General features: G+C 42.6%; 1 protein-coding gene across 1 annotated transcript; it reads left to right on the top strand.

The window, feature by feature from the left end:
• The first annotated feature begins 4134 nt into the window (after window positions 1–4134).
• Window positions 4135–9651, top strand: LOC119326095 (zingiberene synthase-like). The gene is made up of 8 exons (XM_037599803.1): window positions 4135–4263; window positions 5277–5529; window positions 6102–6462; window positions 6669–6887; window positions 8594–8608; window positions 8706–8841; window positions 8992–9246; window positions 9357–9651. Exons 1-8 carry the CDS (start codon window positions 4135–4137, stop codon window positions 9648–9650), a joined length of 1662 nt encoding a protein of 553 aa, XP_037455700.1. The 3' UTR covers window position 9651.
• Window positions 9652–11004: the final 1353 nt, after the last annotated feature.

The following is an 11004-nucleotide window of genomic DNA, read 5'->3' as shown; positions in this document are numbered from 1 at the left end:
GGGTGGGGGGTGTTAGCCGGGAAGCGCCGCGATGGCGATGGAATCACTAGAAGCATCAGGGAACAAGGTTCGTATACGTGGTCCTCGATAGAACTCATATTTATATTGTCAATATACACACTATATTTTGTAATGGAGAGAGTAAGGTGCATGGCCAAATTTAGATGAATGCACCAATACCGTTGATTCCACATATATTAAATTGGGCACTATATGAACCAACGGACAACAGTGTCATCAGGAAAGCAGTGGGGGTGCGGGGGTGGGGAGTGCTCTGCTCCTCCAAAGGTACGCATCTTTGCGTGGCGTGTTGCGACGAGTTGACTGGCTACTCTTAAAATTAAGTTAAAGCAAAAGCTTGAGAAATCTTCCTTTTCTTCTTCTTTTTCTTCCTGCCATAAAAACATCAACTGCTCTCTTCTTCTATTTCTTCTTCATCTTTTTTCCCTCACTGCTTCCTAAATTTATTTCTTTTTCCTCTTCTTTTCTTGTTCTCCGTTTCTTCTTATTTTACAGAGAGCAAGAGAGAGGGAGAGAGAGGACGGAGGGACACAAGTATGCATGCCATGGATGCACGGCCTCCATACAACTATTGCTCCTGCTGTGCATCTGTTTGCATGAACTGCTATGGTTGGTACTACCTCCTTTCTTGTTTATTACTCGATCGAAATAGGCTTTCGCCCCGCTATATTACTATAGCAACCACCCGATACAATAAGAAGTCCAACGCTGGGGCAAACATCACAATCACGCCCAAAAGAAAAGCAAGAGAAAAACAAGAGAAAAAAATGGCAGCAGCACCGGATCAATGAAAGCTGCAGTATTCCGCAACCGCTGCGCCCACCAGATACATCCACCATGCTCCAATGTCACCGAGTTGCCGCGTACCAAGCAACATCTACAAGAAGGACTGCGACGACTACGACGCTGCTGCCCAGACGAATCTAGGATTTCTCCCGGTACACGGAGGGAAGGAGAGGTACTCCCGACACCCTTCAAAAAGGGTGGTGGCGCCCGCAGGCATCACCATGTCGGTGTCGGCTAGACCCGAGAGCGATTTGTCCCTACCCCTCACACCCACAACCCAGGACCAACCAACGGCTTCACTATGCCAACCGCCCACCAACATGCACCACCACAGTCACAAGGACACCACCGTCATGTCTCCATCGTAGACGCTGTGAGGCCGACCGAACCAAACGAGGCCACCGACGATAGGGTCCAGTAGTACTGCAGCCACGTGGGAGAGGACAACCTCCACTGGCACAAGCAGTAGCAGACTGGACACAGGAGCAGGAGCACGCCAGACTAACTGCCCAGTCGGGCCCAGATCGGGCCCACTAATTAAGCTCCTGCAACCACGCTACAGCCGACGCAGTACAATAGCCGTTGTTCCCAACGTTCGTGTCTTGCCAGCCCAGCCGAAGGCGACCCGTGGGAGACCAGACCAACCCACCCTGACCCAGATCGGGCCCAAAAGGGCCCAGATCTGGGCCTGCAGGGCTCCGCCGGCCAACCCCCGCCGCCAGCCGCCACCGCCGCCACGTTTGCGACCGATCTACACTGGGGCACCACCCGCCGAGGTGCACCATCACCGGAGACCACCGCCCGAGCCAGGGAATCGCGAGGGGAGGAAGAAGGGGGCCGCCACCGCCAGCCTCGCCACAGCGCCCGCGAGCAACGCCCGGCCACGCCAGCCGGCGGCAGTGGCGGGAGGAGGAATGGAAGGCGGGGGCTAGGCTACGAGGGGAGGGAGGGCCGCCCCGGTCACCCTGCTTGAGGGGGGCGGCGCGGGGGTAACTCCCCTTATATTTTGGGTGAAATTTTGATCTTTGATTTAACTATAACTTGTAAATTCGTACGTGCAATGCACGTTGATATTGGGCAGTATATTAATTGCACGCTAATATTAGGTAGGATATTATTTCCGTGTTGATCATGTGATTAGCATTGGAATTGAAATTTGACATATTAACCACTCGCTAAATGTGTAGAGCGCTCAGCATCAGAGCAGCCTGGGTCGTTCGATTCACCTGGTTTGTTGGTCGAAATTTGTTAGATATGTCCTTTTAGGTTTTTTTATATTGGTATAGAAAAAATAAGTTATATAGTACCACTGAGAACCTCTTTCAATTATAAATCCACCAATATAAATTTTGTGACATACAAATTATATTTTGTCAGTCAAATCTACAATTAAAATTTGACATAAAATATGAAGAGATTAATAAACCTAGACAAAAGAAGTAGGCGTAGCTTTTGCGATAATGCTTGATGCTTCACGACGAGGTACACTGCTAATTGGATTTAACAGCCAGCCGTTGGATGATGGAGAGCCATTGGACGGTCGATCGAGGGATGTGGCAGTATCACGGTGGCTACCGGATGTTTATTGATGCTCTAGCCTAGATGGGGCGTTCTCCGCCTAGAACAGCTGTTTGGCTCCGATTCGTTCCTGCTGAGATTGATGTGTTATGTCACCAGGATTGTAATGACAAAGCTCAGGCAATTTTTTTTCGAAAAAATTAATGCTCACACGTGTGACATCTTGCACATCGCCCACACGCCTCCATCACTACTCATTTTGCCACGTATCAACAGATGACATCAGCAGGAATCTTTTTGGTTTTTGGCTTAAAAATGTTTTATCTCCTAAAAATCGAATTAAAAATTCATTTTCATCATTAAATCCGGCTCGACAAGATCTTCAAAACTAGATCCCATGTTGATATGTTTCGATGAAAAAAAAATTGCCCAAAAATTGCCATGATGCTTACACTGTGGTTGGCATAGTGCTTAAACTAAAGTTGTCATGTGGCAATTTTAGTTTGTTGAGCATGACAATTTTAGTTTTTTGATGATGACAATTCCTATACTTTGACCATGAAAATTATTTTTTTGTATGAATCATGACAATTTTAAGTGCATGTATCATGGCAATTTTAGTTTATGGTTCATGGCAACTTTACTTTCTTAATTCCCGTTTTATAATGTGTCAAAATTTACTTTTAAATATAGAAGAAAATAGTTGAAAAATATCATTACAACTTCAATGTAAACATCATGGCAATTCATGTGCAATAGACATGGCAACTTTTAACCCAAAAAAATTATCAAAATATATTGATATGAGATTTAGTTTCGAAGATCTCGTCGCGAGGGATTTAATGGTGAAAACGGATTTTCAATCGGATTTTTCTTTTAAGAGATTAAACATTTAAAAAACTGAAAATCCAAAAAAATTTCCACATGCATGCATGCGATGACGTGGCGCAGTCTATGTGTTATAGGCCTTCGCCTCTCATCACACGTGTGGGCGTTAGCGTTGTCCATTTTTTTACCGTTCGCAAAAGGGAAAACAAATGATTAATATAATTTTCAGGGGAGTAAACTGCTACTATATCTTTTTTAATAAAAAGGAGGAAAAACCCTTCACGTCTGCGTCGGTTGATGCAAGAAAGTACCTTTACTATTGCAAAAATTATAGCGTTTGACATGATTTACCAAAAATAAACTATCTTTGTTTCTAAATATAAGATATTTTAAAGATTTCAATACAGACTACATATGAAGCAAAATGACTGAATGTACATTTTAATATTTGTCTACATATATTTGTATATAATTTATATTGAAATCTCTAAAAGGATTTATATTTAAAAACGGAGAAAGTCGCATTCGACATGTCTAAACCGGCATGAACGCTAGTACTTCCAATGATTTAAACGCTTTTATATTTTTTTACAGAGAAAGTACTTGTCATCATTGCGTACTGATGCATACAAGTTTAGCGGATGCACAGTGCATTCGTAATGCTGAAGTTTTCGTGCTCTTCATCCGTCACCTAGGAAGTTGAACACGTGCTTCTTGGCAGCCCATGGTCAATAAACAAATGCAAGGCATCCACTACTAGCTACACGTACGCGCCTAACCTACCTGCTGCATAGTCCTACACTTCCACGCATGGTCAATATATCATGCATGGTTTGATACGTGTACGCCTATCGATTGTGGCCTATAAATACCCGGCGCAACAAAAAGAGGAGGCATATATCGGTCGCCACCCGTTCATCCATTCCATCGATCGAATTAAGAGAGTTGCAAAAACAGCTTAGCTCGATCGACATGGAGAAGATGGTGCCAGAAACGCCTGCTCGTTCCAACACTGAACGCGCACGAAAGGCTCCGGTACCACCTCCTACGTTCCACCCTAGCCTCTGGGGTGGTTTCTTCCTCACTTACCAACCACCCACTGCCCCTCAGGTAATTTTACTGACCACAAGAAAACCATTTGGTATTCCTTTTTCTTTTTTGTTTTTGCGAGGCAATAAAATTTTCATCATTTTTCTCTCTCGAAAAGGGGAGTATCCCGGCCTCTGCAAGATTTTCATCATTTATGAATAGAATATTATGATTACAATCAGATAATAACAACACAGAAATACACTCTGGCAAAGTATCCAGTGATCCTTTCGCATTTTACCAATTACTCAGTATATGCCCATGCCTGCTTAAACTATATCTTTTATTAAGTAAGATCAAGAAACATATATAACTAGATGATATCCCGCACATTGGTGTGGTAATCTTGATAAAAGAGATGCATTATTAGGTGCTACATAAAGAACTATAACTAATGAAAATTAAGAATATCTTTAAAAACATTAAAACACATGAAGCATATAACAAAAGCATTTATAAAAGAGAAAAAATAGATCGCAGTTAAAAGAGTGCCATTTATAAATAAAAATAAACAAAAAATTAACTATATACGTATGCTCCAAGAGTCCAACACATGCATAGACCGTTCCCATGAGAGGACAAAAGTAGTATGAAAAAATAATGTAGCATGGCAGCGTTGTATGGATATACAAAAATATAACATAGAACTTGCAGGCATGGCCTACTGAGGTGGTGTGGTTGTATGGCTAGGAAAAATAGGTAGTGGATTATGTCATGGTTAAATCTAATGTGATCTACAACCAATTTAAAATCCACTAATGCATGTTCAGGATTATCATGCTTAGATCAAATGGAAAATAGTGGCTCTAGCTAGTAAATCTAACATCTACAATAATTTTGATGATGTGATAGCATGCATATTGAGATAATTATAAGTAATGGGGTCACTCTCTTAGGTTTATAGGATTTGCCAAATAAATATGATATCCATCCATCCATAATCTCATCACATGCATGTCGGTATAATTGGCATGTTCGATCCACCAATCGGTCTACTGATCCACTAATCATAAACATTAACCCTTAAATTGCAGCGTGCATGCATGGAAGGAAAGGCTGAAGTGCTGAGAGAAGAAGTTAGGAAGATGGTAAATAAAACACATGAATTACCAAAATTATTGGATCTTATAATGACATTACAACGGCTCGGGCTGGACATCTACTATGAGAACGAGATCAACGAGCTGCTCCACCGTGCCTACAAGTCTGATTACAATGAGGAAGATCTACATTTAGTTTCACTCCGATTTTATCTTCTGCGGACGAATGGATATGATGTATCAGCTGGTAAGGCCAAATTGCTTGCAATTTTAGTGCATATATGCAATTGGTATGACTCCTTCAGGTGTAACAATCATTCAAATTTTGTCTCTTATTTTGTTGCTCGACTAATCCTTCACTTGCATAGCCGATATATGCTTACCCAGTGATAATCAAAGCACCTTTTTTTGAATAATCAGAACATTCAGATGCCACGATTGATTCTGAGAACAAATGTAGTAAAATTAGTTAATTTATAGATTATAAATAGTTAATATGGTGCAAATCTGATATGTAGATGTGTAATAAAGACCTAAAAACCCGTAACTGTGTTATCTATAGTTGCTTGGAAGCTAAAAATAAAAATCATCTGTAAAACATAAATCTAGATAGAGTGTCTAGTGGACAAACACTAGTACTGCATATAAACTAGGACCCCAGAAATGTGCATAAAACTTACATGGTAGATATCACTATATAACCCAAGTATTGCGGCAATATATGAATATGATGGAAATTGTAATCCACTATGTATATATGGAACATATATATTAGAAATACTTGATATGTATTAACCTCTAGACCAACTCCACATGCAGATGCATTCCTTCGTTTCAAAGACGATGAAGGGAATTTTATGCTCGACAATACAAGAAGTATTCTGAGCTTATATAATGCAGCATACCTTAGGACACATGGAGAGCAGGTGCTCGATGAGGCCATAATATTCACAACAAGACACCTAGAAGGTGTATTACAACAATCATCACCACTAGCAAATGAAATATCTCTAGCCCTTGAAGCACCACTTTTCCGAAGGGCTCGCATAGTAGAAATGAGAAGCTACATCCATATTTATGATAATGGTGCTACAAAAAATGAAGCCATATTGGAGTTCGCAAAATTGAATTTCAATCTTCTGCAACTTCTTTATTGTGAGGAGCTAAACAACATCACACTGTAAGTTAATCATATTTTGCTCTCTTTTCCTTGCAAATAAAAGGTTCATTAGGGCTGCAAAGAAGTGATCCGAGCTCAATTGATTAGGAAACTAGATGTACAACCCAGCCACCTGGGTTCAAGTCGTCACGGACCTAGTGTTCCTTGTTTTCATCTGATTCTCACAAAGTATTAGCTGAAAATTTATTATGTGTGTGCCATTGCAGTTGGTGGAAGGAGCTCCATGAAGAATCAAAGTTAGAATTTTCTAGAGATAGAATAGTGGAAATGTATTTTTGGATGAATGGAGCATGTTATGAACCTCAATATCATAACTCACGGATTATACTTACAAAGATGACAGCATTTATGACCGTACTAGATGATATCTTTGACACATATGGCACCACCGAAGAGAGCATGCAACTTGCCGAAGCAATCAACAGGTCACGGTCCCTTAAGTAGCACTAGTTAGTTTTAACTTGCTTAAAAGTTATCATTACTGTACAAATTTTCCTTGTTTTTGGCATCAATAAACATTTTAAGGACATGCACATGCATCATAATTAAATTTCTTTGATATAATAGAAGATGGATTTCGGTGGACCAAGATGTAAGCTACAATTACAAATCGAGTAATTATCAATTTTTCGTAAACTCGAATCTATAAGTTGGTATACATCATTTGGGATACCAAATATAACAATATTTGAGACACACATGTATTTTTTTTACAAATAACTATATATCAATCGTAATTAACTATAAGGTATTCAGCTAGATAGTAGATATTAATGGAATAATCACTGCTCGTATTTTTTTCGACAAAAGGAATATATTAATATCGCGAAGATATCAATTACACCCAGCCTCTGCAACAACACAGTACCCTACTGGCACTCCGGATGCACACAGCCAAAAAATAAATAAGAAGAAGCTAAAAAGGAAAAGTCCCCCTACAGTGATCTAGTCCTTGAAGCAGCAGTACAAACACCACTAAGACAACACCTAAAGTCTAAATTCTCCAAAAGCGATGCCTCCAAGAAGGAAAAATGCACAAGCGCCGTTGTCGCCCGATCATAGATTATAGGTTTCAAAAAGGCCATTTCTAGGCACAACCAATTAAGGCTAGACCTTGGATTTTCACCCTGAAAGGTAAAACCTTGAACTTCTCCTGTGTTGTTGCCCCCATTAGCATGTAGTTGGTATGAATCCCGAAACACCAAGCAAATTCCTCATCACCGCAAAGACTCGAACCACCTTTACTAGTCCTCAGATCACAGCTTCCATGACATTCTCTGCCTCTGACTTCAACATGGAATGAAAAAGACGTCCCATGATGGCAACAAGTAGCAGAGCTTCGCGCCGCTCCCTCCAGAAACCAAATGGTTGGAAAAAACATGGGTGCGCACGACCGAATCCCATATGATCCAGCAATCTTCAGGCATGAGGCGCCCGTGGGAGTTCACTGGCGGAGCCTTCCGGAACTTGACACTCCGGCCAAATCAAGGAGGACAAGCATCAAGCAGATCTTCGTCTTGGCGTGAGAGGAACCCTAGGACCGCCGCCTTTATTAGGCAGAACGACGGCCCCCACGCCGTCGCCCACCGGCTCCCAACAGCAGGCCGTCGTGCCGCCCTCGCGGCCACAACAGCCGCCAAGGTCGCCGAAGAAGACTGAGGCCGCCGCCCCGGCGTCCCTCTCCTCCGCATGCACCTCGACGTCCAAGGCCGCCGATCTACAGCAGCCGGAGATCCCGTCACATGGGGAAGAAAGGCCCTCGCCGCCACCCGCCACGCGGGGAGATGAAGGCCCGCCGCCGCCGTCAGCCACGCAGGCTTAGCCCGGTGGGGGACGGAGGTGGAGGGAGCGAGGCGGCGGCGGCTGAGATCTGGATCGCCCGTGCCGCCCCCTGGAGCGACGCGAGCGAGCAGATGGCCAACAAGATCCGAGGGTACGGCTCTTATTTGTAGACAGATTTCACTACCATGTGAAATGCTTTTGTCATAAGCAATAAGATCCATGGTTGTCATGCCACATTGTGAAATGTTTACTAATTAGTCATGAAAATATTTAATAACTCCATTAAAATTTGTGTAACAACCAATTAATTTATAATAACATAATTTCTAAAATGGTGCTACAACCGCAGAAATAATTGTGATGAGTAAGTGCTTTTGAAAAGTCAGCTGTAATGTCTAGCAAAGTATGATTAAGTTGGTGCTAGTGATTCTAATAAATATATTATATATTATACAATGCAGGTGGGATGAAAGTGCAACGGAACTGCTTCCATCATACATCAAGGGGTTCTACTTATATTTATTGAAGACATTTCATTCATTTGAGAATGAACTAGGACTTGGGAAGAGCCACCATGTGCACTATCTAAAAGAAGCGGCAAGTATTCTGCTAAAATTTCTTAGAGCTCATAAATTTTACAATTGTGTTCTAAGACAAGGGATTATAGCAGCACACCCAGCTAGCTAGATTCTAAAATGGGGCTTTTAGATTCACAAGCGTTCGTATTCAACTCAACCTACCTTGCAGTTGATGCGATTAGTTCAAGCGTACACGGAGGAGCTAAAATGGCGTGATGGAAATTATGTGCCAAAAACACTGGAAGAACATCTTGGGGTTTCAGCGAGGAGCAGTGGAGGCTTCACACTTGCGTCTGCTTCATTATTTGCTGGAGTAGGCGGCATAGCAACAACAGACACGTTCGAGTGGATTCTGAACTATCCGCAACTTTTCAAGACCTTTGATATGTTTGTACGGTTCTCCAATGACATCGTATCAAGCCAGGTCATTGTCTATCTTTAATTCTTGACACATTTAATATCATGTGATTGTATATGCATTTCTTCTTCTTGGTTGCCTATTGATCATCCAGCTAACTTTGAGTCTTGCTGCAGCGTGAGCAAACCGGGGACCACTACGCCTCTACGATCCAGTGCTACATGGAAGAGCACGGCGTGATGGTGCAGGACGCCCGCGAGAAGATCAAAGACCTCGTCGAGGACTCGTGGAAAGACATGGTGCGACACTGCGTCGCGCCGACCGAGCGGCAGCAGCCGCTGACCGTGCCGCGGACGGTCGTCAACTTCGCGAGGACGGTGAATAACATGTACAAGCGCGGCGACGCCTTCACTTCCTCGCACGAGATCAAGGAGATGATCACGTTGCTCTACGTGGAACCAATTGCTTAATCGCAATGTCAAGTGCGAAACCCCACCCCCGCTGAAGGCGGTAAGGAGAGGCACCATTACTTATTAATTCATTCATGCATGTATGTTGTGCTTTTGAAATAAGAACCTTGATTAGGCCGTGTGTGTGATGGTGAGGATTTTCCTTTTTGCGAAGGCTATGGGGAGGAGATTAATGGTAAACATAAATAAAAATGGGAATGGTGTGCTAGCTGCTTTGCTGATCAAGTGCACCTCTTGTCCGTTGTTTGAAGTGCACAACTTCTCTATTCATTATTCATGAGATATACAGTCTAGTTCATTATTCTGATCTTACTGTCCCTTGGTTATGTGCTTGTTGAGGTTCAATTTCAACTATGTGAATATTGTTAACAAAATACATGAACAATTTTAAATGTAGGTTATTTCATTTGTTTGTAACATATTTATACCACATGAATATTTAAATGTTATTTTTATTACTGTAATTATAATTTACGTACTACGTACAAATCTATAGTACTATTCATTGTTGAGGAAATCGTTAACTGGTAGCTGCTCGGTTGGCTTGCTAGTAGGGGATTAATAGGCTAATCGGCAAGTTAATCGACCATTCAATCAATTAATCGGACGATTTATTGGTTTATCGGCTACTCGATGACCCTAGGAGTAGGGGTTAATCGGCAAGTGATAGTTAATCGGACGAATTCTTGAACAGGGGTACTATTAAACAAGCAAACATTATCTTTCCTAATCACACCCCGTCTAATGTACACACAACAACACAGAGCAATTAGAGCCTCATGATTAGTCCTATTCATTCATTCAAATGGTCCAGATAACAACTAACTATCATCGAAAGCACGTTTACCAATTTAATGAGGCGGACGAAAACTCTGCCATCATGCATGCGGATCGTGCTAAGAGAGAAAACGAGAGAAAAATCAGCATGCTGTCAGGACCCCGACTCGATGTCACATCGATCTAGCCGGTAACACCTCATATCACTTTGCGGCCTCACGCACGGTATCCTCACGGGTGTCGCCTTACCTTTGCCCGGGACCGTTTGCGCCTTTTGGCTCACGTATATGATAGTGTCGCTAGCATCCATATGATAAAGAGCCCGGGCTGACATGACTAGTTGTAAACCCAAAGTGGCACAGACTTACAGGGACAGGCATTCATGACCCAGCTTCGAACGTGTCGGTCATCAGCAAGTGGGTCCGGGCTGTAGCACTGGGCTAGCAGGACTCCGGTAAACCGGGCTGTAGCGGGCTAACAGGACTCCGGTACTCAAAGCGTGACATTTCCCCGAAGGGACAGACACAGGAACGAAGAAGGACACATGCCGGCCAGCCTAAGTGTTCCAGAGCAGTAG

The sequence above is a fragment of the Triticum dicoccoides genome, chromosome 6B, assembly GCF_002162155.2.
Source record: "Triticum dicoccoides isolate Atlit2015 ecotype Zavitan chromosome 6B, WEW_v2.0, whole genome shotgun sequence".
Classification (NCBI taxonomy): Eukaryota; Viridiplantae; Streptophyta; class Magnoliopsida; order Poales; family Poaceae; genus Triticum; species Triticum dicoccoides.
The sequence above is the reverse complement of the archived record's forward strand: the minus strand, read 5'-3'. Positions and strand labels throughout refer to the sequence as shown.

Excerpts from the sequence above, each read along its gene's own strand:
- LOC119326095 (XM_037599803.1), top strand. The coding sequence starts at position 4,135 with ATGGTGCCAGAAACGCCTGCTCGTTCCAACACTGAACGCGCACGAAAG. Across the intron at positions 6,463-6,668 it reads GAGCTAAACAACATCACACT|TTGGTGGAAGGAGCTCCATG; the intron begins GTAAGTTAATCA and ends GTGCCATTGCAG. Across the intron at positions 9,247-9,356 it reads ATGACATCGTATCAAGCCAG|CGTGAGCAAACCGGGGACCA; the intron begins GTCATTGTCTAT and ends GTCTTGCTGCAG.